At 34.6% G+C, this 20,249-nt stretch overlaps 1 protein-coding gene across 1 annotated transcript; it reads left to right on the top strand.

Moving 5' to 3' along the window:
* The first annotated feature begins 11,915 nt into the window (after positions 1-11,915).
* On the top strand, positions 11,916-16,615 carry LOC137722233 (AP2-like ethylene-responsive transcription factor BBM1). The gene is made up of 9 exons (XM_068461191.1): positions 11,916-12,243; positions 12,458-13,202; positions 13,322-13,404; positions 13,722-13,810; positions 14,207-14,280; positions 15,171-15,221; positions 15,412-15,488; positions 15,612-15,778; positions 15,860-16,615. Exons 1-9 carry the CDS (start codon positions 11,916-11,918, stop codon positions 16,613-16,615), a joined length of 2,370 nt encoding a protein of 789 aa, XP_068317292.1.
* Positions 16,616-20,249: the final 3,634 nt, after the last annotated feature.

Genomic DNA, 20,249 nt, shown 5'->3' with positions numbered 1-20,249 from the left:
CTTGATGGATACCGTACCACTGCCTTACAGCCAACACGAGCAATGATAAAGCCATCCAACCTTGAACGACTGAACGAGATAGATTACTCACAACAACTTACGCGTTCTGAAACCTCTTCTTGCTGCGTAGAACGCTTTGTAAAATGCATGCATGTGCATCTGCTGTGGTTTCAAATTCCTCGCCAGCATCTGCGCGATTAGCATTTTGCTCCACTCTTGAACAATTTTGAGCTGTTGCTTCCTGAATTTGCACAAGACTAGAAGCCTCCTAAATGTCCTCATCCTCAACGCAAGTTGCTAGAATTGCACCATCCAGCCATCCATTCATCTCCATGTTTTGAAATTCACACTCTCACTTTCAATTTCCTTCGTATCAAGTTAAAGAACAAGCACATATGAGAGTGGGGGCCGGATTAATCAGCTAACCCGGCCCACATAGATCCTTTCTCTTCATCAATCAAGTTGATCATCAGCCCTGCCTTGACATCCCACGAGCCTGTCTGTGGGTTCCTCCGATTTTGGGCCTCCCCTCCTCACTAGACTACTCTTGGTTTTTTGTTTTTTTGGTCAACATACCACCATTTTTTCTTCAATACACATCTTATTTCAATAAAAAAGAAAAACATACACATTTGATTAGTAACCGTTTGATCAAAATGAAGAATAACTTAAGTTATAACCGGTTGAATAAACCCGAATTGCGAAGTGCATATAGGATAAAGTTTGAGATCCCGCGAAAATTGTCCCAAACACACTAATCCTTCAGCCAAATGCAAATCCAGATTCCAGATGCACGTATTGGAGATTTTAGAATTCAGAAAGGGAAGTCCAATGTAAAAACTTTTATTTCTCTCCAATGTACAGATACATATGTTCAAATTACGTACAACCAAGAAAAACATGAAATTTGTTTTGCTTTTAGTGATATTTATTCACCTGATATTGCTCTGATTTAGTGAACCACCATGTGAGTGAAGATGGTTGCATCGCCGTGCCATCCCATCATGCATCACTGTTGCAGCTAAACAAGTCATGCAGAGAGAGAAGTGGGAATGGAAGAGGGAAAATCACACCCCTATTTTCTCCGCCTTTACGGCTTTACCTGCTGCTTATCTATTATTTGTCATTTTGTCACCCTCCCGTCCGCGATACAGTAAAAATGGGTTAATTATGTATAAAAATAAATTTCATATTGTAATAAGTTATGATTTTTAAGTCCGTGTTAAGAAAACTCGCCTTCATATAGTAAAAACTAAACATATGCTACGTCACAAATAAAAAATTAAGATAAACTAAAATATTTCTTTAAAGTTATTTGGGACAATACGTTATTTTTTAGAGTTGTACCACATCTTTGAGCTTGTGGGTATATAATACATTTTCAACATGTATAACTTCTTATTGAAGCCAAAATACTTTTAGTTTCTCAAGCAACAAAGAAGGATGCCCGGTTTGGTACCCTTAGTCTAAGATTAGACAAAGAGCAAGGAGGATATGAAGCACTGCCGGGTAGACCATGGCTCCAACCGGGGTGGTTCATGACTGGGCTAATAAAAAGCAATCTCAAGCAAGGAAACATGGGATGGAAGGCGGAAACAGCTTGGCTTTGTTACATAGAAAAAGGACTAAGGAAATTGAGTTTCCATAGTGGCGATGGTGGCGTTAGTTGACCTGGTTGAAAAATATAGAATATATTCTGCTAGCCAAATCACACTAGTGCGATTCATTTGCCCTACTATCCTATGGAGCAATTCAAACTCTTAGTAAGACTAGGCTCGGACGACTTGTTCTATTCTCGCTGAGGTCAGGGAAATGTTAAAGAGAGCACTATACCCATAAAACTTTAGTTAAAGATAACAAAGTAAAAAAAATTAATATTTTTAACTACACTTTAAGTATTGTTCAAAAAAAAAAAACAAAAAAAGAAACTACACGTAAGTAATAACTTTCTTAAAGTTATAAAATTGGTTTGGTCTCTACGATTATCGGACTATATATATAAAAAATTTACTGTATAATATACAAAATACATTCATGCTAGATGGTTACTCTTGCTCTTAGCCCACAAATATGTGTACGTGTATTTTAAAATTATGGCTCTATACATGTTTTCCTTAACCCATAAGAATATAATGTTTATTCCCTTTTTATATATTCCCAATTCATATATATGAGAGAGAGAGAGAGAGAGAGAGAGAGAGAGAGAGAGAGAGAGAGAGAGAGGAGAGGCTGGGTAGCTATTATAGCGAACCTTGGTCATATTGGGGGTGCCCATGTTTTGGTGCATGCTCTGAATTTGTGAAACATGAAGGCCATTAATTCAAGTAGTGCATGTAACGTAACCCATGCTTTGCTTGATCGCAAATTCGCAATCACCACATCTAGATTAGAACGCAGTTCAGCATATCAATCTATAGAAGAGCAAATTACGTTTACGGTCGGCATACATACATGTGTAAGTATTGCATATGATCACGATTACTACTCCACGATCAAGTCCTATCATGATCCGTTAGTCTGTAATTGTCGATATGGGCACCACGTCATCAGTTAACAAAAGTTTTAATGGAAAACTTAATAAATGTACGAAAGTATCCCAAAACTATAACTAGACTGGGATGAAAAAAAATTTATATATGAAATTTTAAAAGCCAATAAACTTCAAGGTATCAGACTACAACAAATCCACATTGAGACATAGATGTAGATTTATTGCATCCAAAGGGAGTACCATTGAATGGAAGCCATGTGTTGATATTGGTATGTTGCCATTGCCATGTGTATCTCATGCCTCTATTTAAAGTACTTGCGCAGTATTTTGACTACTATATATTGTAATTCACTTCAGTTAACTTGTGGATGATCAATGGGTCGACATGGCCTCAGGGAGCTAATGGTCATTTCAAACAAAAGACGGTGAAATTTGAAAGATAAATGTTAAGAAGACTGTTTTAAAAGTGGAACACTTTATGATTTCATATTTTATATTTTTTATACAATATTTTATGGGGAAATTTTATTTGAACCTAAAAACTTCTTTCTACATTCAACTTAAATATTTGGGAAATTTTACTTGAACATTTATAACTTCTTTTTACACCCATATTATTTTTAATTAAAGAATTAATTAATATCTCTTTAAACCCAAACTTACTATCTAAACTACCCTCACAAACTCAATTCAAAATGTAAATTTATCTTTACACCCATTTAGAAAATAAAATTCTAAATTGAATAGTTTGGTGAAGTTTCTACTTGTTTAAGGGAATGAAAGCTTTCTAGAGTTCGATTTGTGTGGACAAGTCAAATAATTTGATGAATTTTCTACTTGTTTATGAATCTTGTGAGACCACCATAACAAAAAGTCGGCTAAACATTCTAATCTAACAACAGTCCTCATCACTTTTGGATTCCTAATGAACCAATTTTCAGTAGCTGTGCCATTCTTTCTTTTTTTTGTTTTTCTTTTTTAAGCAACGGCATGAGTTTGTATTAATAGAGATCCAAAAAAAAAAAAAAAAAAAAAGTAGCAGATTACAAAGTATGGGATAAATCCTGCAACACTAATAACTACAATCAGCTAACAATATGCTTATTTACTTTTGTGAGTGTTACTATTATGATCGCAGTGAGCTACACGATCGTCACCTTTTCTCTTTTTACTACTTTTTTCCTCAATTTTTACCTATCAAATCATAAGCAATTAGACTCTTAAAGGTAATGACCACACACAAAGCATAGCAAACCCAAAAACCCATCCTCTCAACTTTCAGCGTTGATGGTCGTGAATTGAAACCCAAAAACTCATCTTTTCAACTCTTAGAAAAATTGAAATCAAACGAAATTTTTTTTGCATAAATCGATTCATACTTCAAAATCACTATCCATCAATAAAAAAAAACTTGTTTTTAGCTCTTAGATATTGTGGGTTTGTTGATAACTTTTATTTTTATTGTTAATTTCATCTTTCACCTGATGGTAATTATGCAATAGGATTAAAAAGACAACTCTCATTAAATTTTAAGTTTGGTGTAGAAAAATGTTACATGGTTTTAAATAAAATTTCTCTAGATATTTTTGCCATTAAACACTCCACTTTACCCCTAAATTAATGTGAGATAAGAAAAATATATTGAAAGGAGATGAACAGAAAAATATATTGAAAGGAGATGAACCCATATTAGCCTCACCAATGCCTGCTGCTTTCCAGCATCTTCTTAACTGAGGGGGGTGAATCTTTTGTGTCAGCGTCTTCTCTTTTCAGGCTCTTTTTCCGTTCTCTTTGTTCCCATCCTATATTCTCCTCCTCCTCCTCTTTATTGCTCACCTCCTTCAACTGACAAATGCTGAAAGCAAATCAGGGCCTAAACAGTTTTTAAGTGTTACAGAGTCGGCAATGTGGAGAATCACGACCAAGGGTACCTTGTATAGAAGGCGTTAGATGCCAAAGCTTGTGAATGGTAAATGGGCTGTTATGGAAGGCATAAGTTGCCTTGAAAAATCACCAGCAAATCTCTAGTGGGGTTTGAGGTGGAAGTGACAGTGAGTGTAAAAATACATTTTGATTTTGTTTTTTGTTTTTCAGTTTTATGCAAGGGTGAATTAGGAATTTGAATAAAATATTTTTAGAGTTTGGTGTAAAAAGAGGTTGAATGGGTTTTAATAAAATTTCCTTATTTTATAATATCGGCACATAAATTAAAGTTAAAATATACGCTTGCAGATAATTTATAAAGAGTTCCATATTGAAAGAGTCTCCTTAGCATTTCTCAAATTGAAAACTAAGATGTTCTTGTTCATATATAAAAGGGTAATGCTAAGGTGACCAAATTTATAAGGAATTGTTATTGGCACTCAAAAAATATCATTCTACACTCCAAACTTTCTATATTTAGAAAGAAAAATACACTTGTGAGGAGTGTAGAATAAGATTTTTGGAGTGACAATAACACTTCCCAATTTATATACTAAATATTGTAAATAACATAACATGAAAGTTGATTATTAAATTATTATTTAAGTGTTAATTAACGTGCTTATTTTTTAGGATAATACTAAAAAGACCAAAATTTTAAACTAAATTTGCAAACCAAATGATGTGTCACCAATAAGAAATAAACACATTAATCAATGCTTAAGTAATAATCTAATCATCAACAACCACATTATGTGGTTTGCAAGTTTAGTTTAAAATTTTTGATTTCTCTAGTATTATCCTATTTTTTTATTGGTGACACACTATTTAGTATGCAAAATTTAGTCTACAAATTTAATATTCCTAACATTATTCTATACAAAATATATAATTAGGGTTAAGCCATTTTCCCGAAAGAAGATCCTCTTTGAATCCACTTTGTGGGAAACCTAAGGATCCCCAAATCCTAATCGTCTATCGTACATCGTGCGACCAGTTTTCATCATATACTATTTATGTTTAATTTTAAATAAAAAAAGTCAAATACTTTCTGACCGTACGATACATAATAAATAACTAAGATGTAGGAATTCCTAAAATTTTTACAAAGTGGATCCGAATGGGATCCAATTCCCATTTTGCCAACCCTAGATGGTCACATTGCTTAGTAGTTCTAGCCTCTAGGTCAAAAGTCATACTTCTCCATCTCTCTCTAAATTTTCCTTTCATGATTTTCTCTGTCTAAGAGCGATTAGGATTCTCTCTCCTCTTCCTTCCATCTCTTTTTATTCTTTCCTCTTACATTCTCTATTTTGTTTTTCTCCTTTAATAAAAAAAATTAATATAAAATATTGATTTGATTAACCATAATCATTTAAATAGATGGGAAAGGAAGAGGAAGAAGAAAATCCTACTCCTAAAAAGAGGGCCAAGGTAAGGTTAGGCATGATGATGATTTAGATTAACGAGAGCATATTTTTAATTTTTACAGTGGTAACAGGCTTTGATTAATAATTGCTAACTTAGTTATTGATAAAAATAAAATTTAAAAAAAGGTAGAGGGACATGTGTTTTACCGTCTTTGATTCCTTCTTTAATGGTCAAACTTGTAGGGAGGTGTTTTTCGAAGCCTTCGAGATGAATCTCACTCTCTATCTCTCTCTGTCTCTCTCTTCCTTTCTGCACCACCTTCCCGGTTCAGCCCTTTATTTATTTATTCATTCTCTCTCTCTCTCTCTCTCCACTTAATTTGTCACTCTCTGTACCCTAACCTTATTCAAATTTTGAAATAGCCTTCGTATACATATATACACGTACGTGTGCATACATATAAGCGCACATATATGTTCCTATATACTACGTATATCTAAGAATATACCCTTCTACAATCAATTAATATTAGTACGTGTATTACTATTGGGGAGATATATATATATATATATATAGGTACGTACTTGCAGGATGAAAAAAAATGATAATATAGAGTTCAGTGGAATATATAAATTATTAAGGAGAGATAGGGCAGAGAGGCAGAGTTTTTCTTTTTTGTTGACAAAAAACACTGAAAGTGAAGGGAAGTGTATATATATATTTGAGAGAAATGGATTTGAAAGCTTGAGTGAGTACAATTGAGATAAAATCTATATATAAAGAGAGAAGAAAAGGGTGAATAGTGTTTTGGTGTCATCAAGTTTCAACAAAAAGAATTGGACAAAAATGCTCCCAAAACAAAAAAACTTCAAAGCCATCCCAAAATAATGCATCAAATAAGGCAAGAACATTTTCATTATTTTAATAGTAATTTTTAATAATTAATTTTCGTGTGTGTGTGTGGGGGTTATTTTTTATTTTTTATTTATAATTTGTCACATCCCGCCCTGGGCGGGACCACTTCCCGGGCCCGCTCCACCACCGTAGCACGATATTGTCCACTTTGGGCTTACCATTCCCTCACGGTTTTGTTTTTGGGAACTCACGAGCAACTTCCCAGTGGGTCACCCATCATGGGATTGCTCTAGCCTCCTTCTCGCTTAACTTCGGAGTTCCTACGGAACCCGAAGCCAGTGAGCTCCCAAAAGGCCTCATGCTAGGTAGGGATGAGAATATACATATAAAGATCACTCCCCTGAGCGATGTGGGATGTCACAATCCACCCCCTTTAGGGGCCTGATGTCCTCGTCGTCACACACGCGACCAGGGTTAGGCTCTGATACCAAATTGTCACATCCCGGCCCGAGCGGGACCACTTCCCGGGCCCGCTCCACCACCGTAGCACGATATTGTCCGCTTTGGGCTTACCATTCTCTCACGGTTTTGTTTTTGAGAACTCACGAGCAACTTCCCAGTAGGTCACCCATCATGGGATTGCTCTAGCCTCCTTCTTGCTTAACTTCGGAGTTCCTACGGAACCCGAAGCGAGTGAGCTCCCAAAAGGCCTCATGCTAGGTAGGGATGGGAATATACGTATAAAGATCACTCCCCTGGGCGATGTGGAATGTCACATAATTAGTACCTCACAATAGGCTAGCAATAATGTGATTCAATTTCTCTATTTTTAAACACGTTCAAAAAGTCTTAAGAGGCGTGTAATGTCAGTTATTAAAAAGGTCATTTGCACGCGAATAATAATGTGATTAAATTAGTTGTCAAATGATTGTTTTTTTTTTACACGTTCAAAACATCTTAATAGGCGTGTAATGCCGGTTAAAAAAAAGGTCATTCACATGTGGATAATAATGTGATTAAATTAGTTGTCAAATGATTTTTTTTTTTTTAACAAATGATATTATCTACACAAAGGGGGAAAGGGTGGGCTTAGCCTCACAATGGGCTAGCAATAATGTGATTCAATCAGTTGTTTATTAAATATTATTTTCTCTATTTTAAACACGTTCAAAACATCTTAAGGGGCGTGTAATGCCGGTTATAAAAAAAGGTATTTCGCACACGAATAATAATGTGATTAAATTAGTTGTCAAATGATTTTTTTTTAACAAATAATATTATTTACACTAAGGGGAAAGGGGTGGGCTTAGCCTCACAATGGGTTAGCAATAATGTTATTCAATCGATTGTTTATTAAATATTATTTTCTCTATTTTTAAACACGTTCAAAATATCTTAAGAGGCGTACAATGCCTGTTATAAAAAAGATCATTTGCATGCGGATAATAATGTGATTAAATTAGTTGTCAAATGATTGCTTATTTTTATTTTTAACAAACGATATTATCTGCACTAAGGTGGAAGGGGGTGGGCTTAACCTCACAATAGGCTAACAATAATTTAATCAATTGTTTATTAAATGATGGTTATAAAAGAAGTCTTTCGCACGCGAATAATAATGTGATTAAATTAGTTGTCCAATGATTTTTTTTTTAACAAACAATATATATTATCTACACTAAGGAGGAGGGGGTGGGCTTAGCCTCACAACGAGCTAGCAATAATGTGATTCAATCAATTGTTTATTAAATATTATTTTCTCCATTCTTAATGTAAATTCTATAAAGACCGATTCTATCTAAGATTATTCATTTACTTCAGATATTTAACTCTTTTTTTGTCAATTTATGCATACAAATACATTTTAAAACGTGTAAATCATACTTAGCATGCCGTAATTCAAAAAATATCTTCTGCATGCACGTGAGGATGTGCATAAAGACTAGTAGTATAGGAATGTGAGTTAGATTTTATAGCAATCGAACTGTCCCTATCAAAAATGACTAAATTATTGATAGAGAATGAAGTTGTAATCAAACTCACCGAAGACCCACCCGGAAGACAAGGGTTAATGTCCTCGCATGGGGGTGCAGGCTGCAAGGCTCTCTCCCATATATACAATATCTCTGCTAGCTAGCTGCATGCCGTGTACTCATATACCGTATAATATTATATGTTTTTCTTTCACTGTATATATGCTCTTATATAATACTTATATAATTAACAAACACTACCTTAGGATTCCATCCCCTCTGCCTCTGCCTAACTTTGTCTAATTTTCTGCGGTAAACAAATTAACAGTGTTCTTTTTATTACAAGTGTGTCGGTCATATTCATATCTGCATACATGATATAAGTATAAGTATATGTGGCGAGATAGGAGCTAAAGGTCGACAGGGAGATCGAGAGATTCCGTTTGAAGCGGAGAAGCAGATTGATTATTAGACCATTTTCAAAAGAAATAACAAATTTTAAATATAAAATTTAAATTTTGATAATTTATGTAGTACTTTAACATTTTTTTAAGTTTTGTTCTTATCAAATTAAATTATTATTTTATAAAATAAATTATTAAACTAATTAAAATTTAATAAAAGACATTTAAAGTTTAATCAGTAGTCTGTTCACCTTTTTTGATTGAAAAGAAGAAATATATAGGATAATTCTATAGATAAACTCAACATTAATTATAATAAATGATTAAACTAATTAAAAATTAATAAAATATATTTAATAATTGATAAAAAAAAAATCTTTTGCTGCCAATTCATGTCATCGCCATATAGGATTTGGCACTTCCTTTGGAGAATATTAGTGTGATTTTTTTTTACTAATATAATTGATGTGTATATTTTGACATCTTCTTTGAAGATATTAAAGGCATAATATGTAGTTAAATAACGTGATATGGATGGAATGTGAAAAAGTTATGGGTGTATTTGTTTGTAGGCGGCAGAGACTCAGAGTCAAAAAGTAGAAGAAGAGAGAGAGAAAGCAGATGTGCTGCAGGCATTGGCAGAGGTAGAGGCAGGGAATTGCAGTGAAATGAATGAAACGAAAAGGGCGAGAAAGAATAGGTGGTTGGTGGTGGAAGGAGGAGGTCGAATCCTGATTGAGAGTGATCTGATTTAATTTCCATAATATTATATCTGACAAACATGCATGATGAAATGACACATGTCCAAGTGGGCATGAATAAATGGGCGTGGAAGGGGGCTGTTTCTGCGTGTGAGTTTTTTGTCACACTTCGACGTCGGTCATCAGAAAGGAACTTAAAAGAGATTAGAAAGATTATAAACCAAATCCATTTAACATATGAAATTTTTTTAATGTTGCGTAGCATAATGATACGATAAATAAATGATTAAAATTGAAAATAAGAATTTTTTCGTATCTTACTAAAGTACTCTAATATCAAATGATAGTGTTGAAGCTGGACCTATATATTATAGTTGTGATTCTTTTTTATTTGTTACAATGAATATTAACTCTAATCTAGATTAAAAAAAATATAAAAATTTTGAACTTGACATATAATGTGTTAAAGAAAAAAAATCCTATATGCCAAGACAATCTATCACTTTCAAGAATCAACATATATTTTATATTTCAAGTATTTCATGTCTAAAGACAAGGGGAAAAGGAAATTTGATCATGAACAGCTTGCAAGAAAGGAACAATATAATATGTACTGTATGTATGTGTTTACTTTAATTGTTTTAAGATTGAAAGCACACACGGTCATAGTCTTACTTGTATATAAATTAACACATATATATATATATATATGTGAATATATTGTGTATTTATATATAATATGAGACCCATGCATGTGTTAGTCTCATAATCTCTTACAATTATAGTAACTTAATTTGAACTATCTTGTATCCAAAATATATAATAGCCACTTGTGAGATATACACAATACCAATTTTGGATATACGAACACCTAAACGGTTAAATTAATATATACATTCATTTCTAATGTAGTATACAATTGTAATGGAGTTCATTAAAATTCAATTTAATAATAATATTTTTTTCTTACTCTCGTACGTGTACCTTTTTATTAGTTTTGTTATTTCTCACTTTTTAGTCAAAACTTAGCAAGCAATTATTGATATATAGGTCCAATTATAAAAATAAAAAAAATCTATAAATTAATATATTAACTCATTTGGTGATCTTGGCAGCTGATTTTCATTTGTGTCTTAATAGCGATATAAGAATCACACTCATATAATAGGTCGAAAAATTTGAGTGTAATACTAATATATTAAATTATGAGTTTAATATATTAAATTTATGAGTATGATACTAATATGTTGAATCAACAATAGTGTTACACATAAACTATAACACTACTGGTACACTAATGTGAGTTTAATAATTATTAGACTTATACTTTAGAACCTACTAGTTTATAAGTATCGTAGTCTCATGAGTTCAATTTATTAGTATCACACTAATTTTTTATTTTTTTTTAGCGCACTGTAGGGGTGTGATTCTTGCATGAGCTTAATTTATTGGTATCACACTCACTTTCTCCGTTCATTGTGGAAGATCTTAAACTTTTCATAGTAGTTTTAGTATGTGTGATACCTATATATAAGGAATTGGGTATCAAACTCAGACTACTTAATTTCTAAATGTAAATATCATACTCATTCTAACTGCGGTACAATAAAAAAGATAAAGATAAAAATGGACGCACAAGATGGAAAAGAAAATCCAATCCACCACTAGGTCATTTTGTGTTTTTGGATATTAACCAGTTAACTAAGGGTTTAATGCAAAATTACAGTATCACCCCTCTCCACCACCCCCAGCTCCTATACTTATGAGTCAAATAAAAGATCCAGCAAAGTGCTCTTGCCCTTGTCTTCTATAAACAAGAGTTAGAGGCCGAGGCGCCCGTACGTGTGAAAGAGAGAAGTGGAAGGGAAAGAGAGCGTGTGTTAAAAATATTGAAATATATAATTGCTTTGGAAGAAATGAGAGTCATTTCAATTAATTCTATGTCTACAAATTTTTGACCTTTCCTCTTCTCCCTTTGAGTCCCAATAGAGATTATACCCACATACCACCATGGAAATGGACTCTTCTCGCTTTAAACAATAGTTGTTCCTCAACCAGTTGGCTACTTCATCTTCTTCTTCTTCATGCATGGAGTACTAGCTGTCTGATCGTCTCTTTTCTTTAACTCAAACCATTAATCAATATATATATATATATATGTATATATGTATATATAGCTACATAGAATAATTTTGAGATGGGTTCCATGAACTGGTTGGGTTTCTCTCTTTCCCCTCAAGAAGTAGTTCCGGCTGATCCAACGATATCTGAGGGTGCTGATCATCATCATCAGCAGCACGGCCAAGATCATCACGACTTATCTGACCAGACCACCACACTAGTCTCTCGCCTCCGCTCTAAGTACTCGGATGAAATCTCCGGTACCGATGCCTCCGGAGACTTCTTTGATCTCACTAATTCTCATGACGACACATCTGCTACTCCTACTGCTCCTAATCATCATTCTCTCAACCACCTCCCCACATCTTTTGGGATGCTTCATCAAGCTGCGTTCAACTCCCAAGGTTTATCAACTCTTAACAAAACCCTAACCACCCCCCCCCCCCCCCCCCCTCCTCCTCCTCCATATAATATTAAACACCATTTCTGTTCTTTATTCTTTTTTGGATGAATGACTTTTTCTTTCATTTCTTTTTTTCCTAGAGCTAGTTTTCACCATTCATATAGTTGTTGAATTAATTTGTAAATTGTTAATTTGGTTTACCATATTTGTAGCAGGTGCAGATTGGAATATGAACTCACCGGATAGCACCAACTACAAGTTCACATCAGACCACCTCTCTATGCTTATGGGAAGCAGTAACTCATGCAATACCCTAAACCTTGAAAACCATCAATATCGTCATCAGCAGCAGCCAAAGCTCGAAAACTTCCTGGGCCGACACTCTTTCATTGCGGATCATCACGATCATATCCAGAGTAGCATTAGTTCTGCGCATGCATGCAATAATAAAAACACCGCCAGTACTAATACTACCGACAACATCTTCTCCAGAACAGCCTCTTCTTTGCAGCTTCCGTTAGAGATTTCCGATCCCACAAATGTCATAAACGGAGACGGTGCAGTCGGTAACATTAATATCAACAGCAGCAGCTCGAATATTGGGCTTTCAATGATCAAGACATGGCTGAGGAATCAACCAGCACCCCAGCTGCAAGAGATGAACAAGAGCGATATTAATGGCATCGGTGTCTCCAACACAAGTACTAGTATTAGCAGTGCACAGACTCTTTCGCTTTCGATGAGTACTGCAGGTGCTACTACGGCCGGAGATCAAACCTGTTCGTCAGATCGAGATCGAGATAATAATAAGCAGGCAATTATTAGGACCGCTGCCCCCGCAGTGACTACTCAGTCTGGGATCGATAACCAGACTAGTATTGCTACTGCTATTGAGGCCGTGCCCAGAAAGTCCATTGATACATTTGGACAGAGAACTTCTATATACCGTGGTGTAACCAGGTTTCTAATTTTTTTTCTTATTTCATTCATTTACTCATTTTAATTAATTTTTGGATTTTGGGGGTTCAATGCGTTAAATGAATAAGGTTCTACTCGTTTCAATCTATGCGTACAAACAGGCACAGATGGACAGGTAGATATGAAGCTCATTTGTGGGATAATAGTTGCCGAAGAGAGGGACAAACTCGAAAGGGACGGCAAGGTACACAGTCCATTTTAATTTAATTGTTGGATCTTTTAGGGAAAAAAAAAATGATTATTTCGTTTGAAGTTTTTTTATTTATTTAATTTAAAGATACATCACGCATATCATGTTTTTCTTTAACTAATAGTGCTGCTTTTCTTTTGTGCGTTTCTTGATCTGGGCCGCCTTTCCATCTCAATCCTCTTTAATTTGCAGTTTATCTGGGTACGTACAGTTTAAAGGTCTATGCCTTTCTTCAAATGGATTTTTCACCTTTCCGGATCTTCCGTTTCTTTTGATGGATCTGAATAATTAATTCAATCCTTAATCCATAGGTGGTTATGACAAGGAAGAAAAGGCCGCAAGAGCTTATGACCTAGCAGCATTGAAATATTGGGGTACTACAACCACTACCAACTTCCCGGTGAGTTACAAAACGTAATAAAAAAATTAAATAAAGAACTCTCTATGCAAAAAAATAATTAAAAGGATTCATGTGTGTCGATTGATCATGTTGCCTATTTTGTTTGCGCAACAAAATCTGCTCAATGTCGGCCATTGGTATTGATATGCGCGCTTAGGTTAGCTTGGAAACTGGGGAAAGTGTTTCGACTATATTTAAAAAAATAGTTGTATATACACTCCCAACTGATATTAATTTTTTACGGAAGTTAATCCCAGAAAATTAAGTATCATTAATCGTATATTGTTCGCCGTTGTGAAATTATAGATGCATGCATGTCTTTCATTAATTATTATCTGATAATCGTGATGCATGGACAACCTTTAAGCTTTCTAATATAATTTGAACTAATGCCAGATTAGCAACTATGAGAAAGAGGTAGATGAAATGAAGCACATGACAAGGCAGGAATATGTTGCATCTTTGCGAAGGTACGTACATACATACATACATATATATATACATACATACATATATATATATATATATATATATATATATATTTCGTCTTGGGGCAGATTAATTATAATGAAATTGACGATTTAATTATATGTACTCAATCAGGGATGGAGCTACAAATTTCTTTTAGTGGGGCATCTTGAAAATCAACTAAGAAAACCTACCTACACTACATCAAACTTCAATGATCCCAACTATTTATTTTTTAAGTTGCACCTCATAGATCATTCTTGCAAAATATTAGTCAAATTAGAAATATTTGAGACATCTAATTGAATTCAAAGAAATTGACGAACACTTTCTATTAAAAACAATGAGATTTCATCGTGACAATTAAATAGGCAAATAGTTTTGGAGTGATTTAAATTTTTGCAAGGATGATCTATGATTGAGACTTAAAAAATAGACGGTTCAGGTCAGGGACGAAGCTACAAATTTCTTTTAGTGGGGCATCCCAAAAATTAACTAAGAAAACTTTATTATAGTATGGCTTATACTCAATATGATAATAAGGATGCTTTCAAATGATGATATATCACAATTCCATGTTACAAAAATTTCAGTATAGTAGTGGAAAGTGGAAAAATGATGAGAAAAATATTAATACATGATAGGCAGGAGAGGAGTTTTTAAGTTTGAATGATAGAGTAAGAGCACTTTTACTCATAATATTTGATATAGAGTATAAGTAGTATGAAGGTATGTTGGATATTAGATACGTATATTTTCTTCAAAGATAACACGTGTATATTATATAACTCTAGTCTGCAACTGAACAAATGAATTACTTGAGTGAGGGCATCTGCCCCCAGTAAGCCTTCATTGGCTCCGCCCATGTACTCAATGAATTTTCTTGTTGCAGGAAGAGTAGTGGGTTTTCTCGTGGTGCATCCATTTATCGAGGAGTGACAAGGTAATGCAACATAGAATGCATGTGATGTAGTTAAATGTGTTATCGATTTGAAAGTACATGGAGGCCCTAAGTTTGAGCAGCATTCAGTCATCAAATTATAGATTGGTATTTATATGCATGTTACAAGTATGCCTTATAATTACTTGCATATAGTTTGTTTATGTAATTAATTTGGTTGCATGTGCAACAGGCACCACCAGCATGGGAGATGGCAAGCAAGGATTGGAAGAGTAGCAGGGAACAAAGATCTCTACCTTGGAACATTCAGTAAGTTTAATTTCTTTTTCCTGCAATATTAATTTTAATTTGACCTTGTAATTAATTAAGGTACTGATGATAATTAGCTTTTTACTTCATAATTTCCTAATGAATTTCCATTTATATATTCAGGTACCCAGGAGGAAGCAGCAGAGGCATATGACATCGCAGCCATAAAATTCCGGGGACTTAATGCAGTAACAAACTTTGACATGACTAGATACGACGTGAAGTCGATTCTGGAGAGCAGCACATTGCCCATTGGTGGTGCTGCGAAGCGACTGAAAGACGTTGAGCAGGCACATCACCAGCATCTGCACGAGATGACTCTACTGGCTGACGGACACAACAGATCAACGACGGATGATCAACGCGAAAAGCTGATGATGATGAATACTAGTACTAGTAATAGTCTCGATCAATATCATCAGCAACTGATAAATGGAGATCATCATGGAATGAGAATAAATAACGTCTATGGTACTGGAGTAGGCTGGCCAACTCTTGCATTTAACCAAGCCGCTACCGCTGTTGCCCATCAGGCCGCAGTGCCGCCTTTTGGGATGCATTATTACTCATCAGTGCCATATAATTCTAATGGCGGGCAGAGGGTTTGGTGCAAGCAAGAGCAAGACACTAATTCTCAAAGCTTTTATCAGCCACAAGATCATCATCATCAACTACTTCAGTTGGGAAGTACTCACAATTTCTTTCAGCCAGTCAACCTCATGGGAAATAGTTCTACGGATTCTATGGAACATAGCTCAGGTTCTAATTCTGTCGTATATAATGGTACTACTGCCGGAGATCACGGTGGCTATATAATCCCTATGGGGACGGCTATAGCTAATGATCATGAGAATAATAGTAATGCTTTTGGAAATGGCAGTTCCGATCATGATCAGGTGAAGCCCGCGCTAGGTTATGAAAATGTGTTTGGCTCAAGTAGTACTACTACCACTGCGGATGCTTATAATCATGCAAAGAGCTTGTATTATCTTCCGGTTCAGGCGCCACAGTCATCATCAGTTTCATCAATAGGTGTGTCGATGAAGGGAAGCAGCGAGTATGACAATTGGGTGCCAACAGCAGTTCCAACATCTACTCACAATATGGCTCCTTTCAGTCTGGAATGACACATAAATTAATGTGCGTACGTTTAAAATGGATGGACGGATGGAGGACGTGTTACTGGTCTGGTATTAGGATAGGGTGGATTAAGAAAAGGTGTATACATATGGAACTAATTTCCTAATTTTGATTTTTCATTATGCATCTGTGCTAATTACTGGATGATGATCACCTAGCCAGCTAGGTAGGGAAGATAGGCATTTTTATAATTTGGTGTTTTGTTACTAACTTAATTTGCAGTAGGCGTACTATATGCAAATTTTGCAAGGGTCTATCTGAAGTTCAGAAATAGCATCTGAGATCTCTACTTTTCTCTTTTGCTATGAATTTTGGGAACTTGAGAATATTCTAATGCATCCCCGGAAAGATTTATATATTAACAACAATCTAGATTTGTAGTTTTGCATAACTATGTATTTCATATATTTGAATGCAAAGATCGATGGAGTTTTAACACTTCTAGTAGTGCATCCTACAAGTTAATCTCTATGTGTACATGACCAAACTAATTGAATGACGTGCATTTATACAATAATACATATCAGTTACATTAGTTGGGAAGTGTTGTTCATGTAGGGTTTAGGGTAAGAAATCATCGAAGTATACACAATGTGGAATGTGGATTATTTTCACTTTTGGCCGGTTTCGTGGATAACAATTATAATTTTTCCTTCGAAATATACATGCTGTGAAAGTTTTTTTTGTTGTTGGACTGTGAAACTAAACAAATATAGATAAGATCAATGGTGAACTTACGGTTAATAACATAAATAAATTGTAAAGAGAGAATTCGACGAAACAACATTTCCTTATCTCTGCATCCAACCATACACACTTTTGTAGTTAGTAGTTCCACAAATGAACTAACGAAGATGGATTATACAAAGGGGAATTAACAAGAGTGGCATGAAGATATACGACAAATAAGAAAAATAATCATGGCATGAAAATCGAGGAGATGTTTATTTATAGAAATATTATATCAATTTTCGTCTCAAAGAGAGCCAAAAGCCCCTGTGGGAACTGGGATCGCATTGGAGAAATCAGCGGAGCACCCGTGCCTTCTTAGAAATAATACCACAAAGCTTCACACTCACCCACTGCGTTAAAGATTTCTCTCTCTCTCGCACCCTTTATCCATGCAGCAAATATTTTTTTGGTATGCCATGCAGCAAATATTACAACCCCGGCCTGAGGCCTCCATTAAAGTAGAGCTTTAATTCAATGTCACCTAAGGAAAAGCAAGACTTTTGTTTCCTAAAGCTAAAGGGGTCCAACCCCTCGTTCCCATACTCTTTTTCCTCCCATCCCATCCGGTCTTGCCTTTTTTTTTTTTTTTTTTTTCTCCTTAATTATATGTTAGTTTTACATAAAACGTAATATTCATATTCTTTTTTTCATACACATTTATTTTTTAGTCATTGATTTAAATGAATCAAACAAAAACTATCAATAGGACTAAAAACAACAGTGTGTGAGTGGCTAAAAAGATCATCTAATAATCTTTTTAAATAAGTGGAACAAAAAAAACTTTCTTTGTATCCTTCTAATTTTGTAATGTTGCATGACAATATGAACTGGAGTTTTATGTGTCATTTTAAAATATCAGTTTTGATAAAAATGAACCAAAGTCGGAATCCAGTCATATGACGATCATCTAATGAATAGAGAAATTATGTTTTTCAATTAATAATCACTGAAATAATAACAACGTTGGTAGAAAAGTCACAGAATTTATAATTTGGTTATTTTTAAAGAGTAGATCTTTAAAAGGCATCTTAAAAAATACATGATTACGAAACATTACGAAATGAGAAGAATTAGAAAGATAGAATTTGAGAAAGCATTTCCTAATTACAGTTAGATTGTTAACTCTTCCGCAACTCGACCGAGTTCTTAAATTAACCTTGGCCTCGAATTTGACCGAGCATCCTTCATTAATCTATTATGTATATGCTGCTTGCATTGCATGCAGAAACAAGGAACTGAATGGTTATTCATTCCATGAATGGGGGACCCTTATAAATTGCGAACCCTTCTTCCTCATGTAAACAGGCCACAAGAACCTAATTAATGTAGAAGTCAATTAAGTACAGCAGAGAGAGAGAGCGAGACAGAGATGGAATTCGGGCTTTTCATTTGTCCATCGAAAAGGTAAAATAAATAATTAAACCCTGCACCGGCAGGTGGTGCTGTGCAGCTGCAATCCATGCATGCCTCATGCGCGTATGCGTGTCTGTGAGACTGACTCTTACATATCTCCTCCAAATAGAATCTCCCAAAAGCCAACAGGTCCTAGGAATGCTCATTCTCGTCTCTTTTACTTTTCTCGGGAGGGGAGAGGGGAGAGGGGGGAGGGGGCAGGGGTTTTCATCACTCATTCATTCATCCCTCTCCTCTCTAAATTATTTGCTCCATTTATTATACAGAATAATTCACATCGAACTCCAAAACCCTAGCCATTAAATAAATAAAAACTCTGTGTTTGGGATTCATACTTTTTTGACCTTTGACCATGCCATTACCATGCACCATCTCTTCGTTCCACATCCCTCTCCCTCAATCTTCTTTGAGAAAAGTTAAAAAAAAAGATAATCTTTTAAAAGTGAAATTCTATATAAATTCTTTTTCATTTTATATTTTTATTATAATATTTTATAATAATAACGTAACAATTAACGTTAAACTGTGAAATAATAAAAAAATTCATAAAGAGTCTTTTTAACCTCTCGTCTTCTTTTGAATAATAAATGGAATAAAACAAAGTAGGAAAAATAAAAAATTAAATTCTTTTAGCTTTCTTTAGATGTATTTCTTGAAGTTGAAGATAGAATTTGAAAGCAACAGCTAAAATAGATTTAAGTGTTGGTTGTCACTGATTGGTACTCCGGGCCCGAGTTGATCTTCTTCCTTCCTTACCATGCGTAATTATATATGTGAGAATCAATTATTAATAACACTGGCTCGCTCTACATTTATTAACTAGAAGGACATGTATGCATGAACTCAAATATATAAATCAAATTACTGCATTATATATAGCGTGGATGGGATCATGGGGTCATGCTTTTACGTGTGACTGAAGGTGGCTGTCTTCCACGTGTACCACTACCCAACTCCTCCCCCTTCCTTCATTCCTGACCTGAGCATGTGTGTGTATATAGTAAATGTTAGGAGGATTAAAATTTTAAACAAAATTTACAAAATAAATGATGTGTTACTAGTAAGAAATAAGCACATTAAATCGACGTTTAATTAATAATCTAATTATCAACAATTACATTATTTGGTTTAAAAACTTGGTCTCCCTAACATTACTCTGTGTGTGTGTGTGTGTGTGTGTGTATGTATGAGATTCCAGCTTGTTGATTTGGGTGGGCAGGCTGAATGTATCCATCCTTGTGTTTCCCTAGCCTTAGCTATGATTTAATTCAATACTATACGTATATCTGTATAGTAATTCATATTCATTAAAAATTATTGCGATTCTTCTACTACAAATTAAGTTCGCATGATGTTCTTCTAAAGTGTTTAGTTTAGCGTGTTTAATTATGATTAAGTGTAATGTTATCTTGAGATTAGATTCTGGTCTGGTTCACCCTCACATTAGCAAACTTGGCCCGTTTACAGCTTTAATTG

Source organism: Pyrus communis, chromosome 17 (genome assembly GCF_963583255.1).
Source record: "Pyrus communis chromosome 17, drPyrComm1.1, whole genome shotgun sequence".
Taxonomy (NCBI): Eukaryota; Viridiplantae; Streptophyta; class Magnoliopsida; order Rosales; family Rosaceae; genus Pyrus; species Pyrus communis.
The sequence above is the reverse complement of the archived record's forward strand: the minus strand, read 5'-3'. Positions and strand labels throughout refer to the sequence as shown.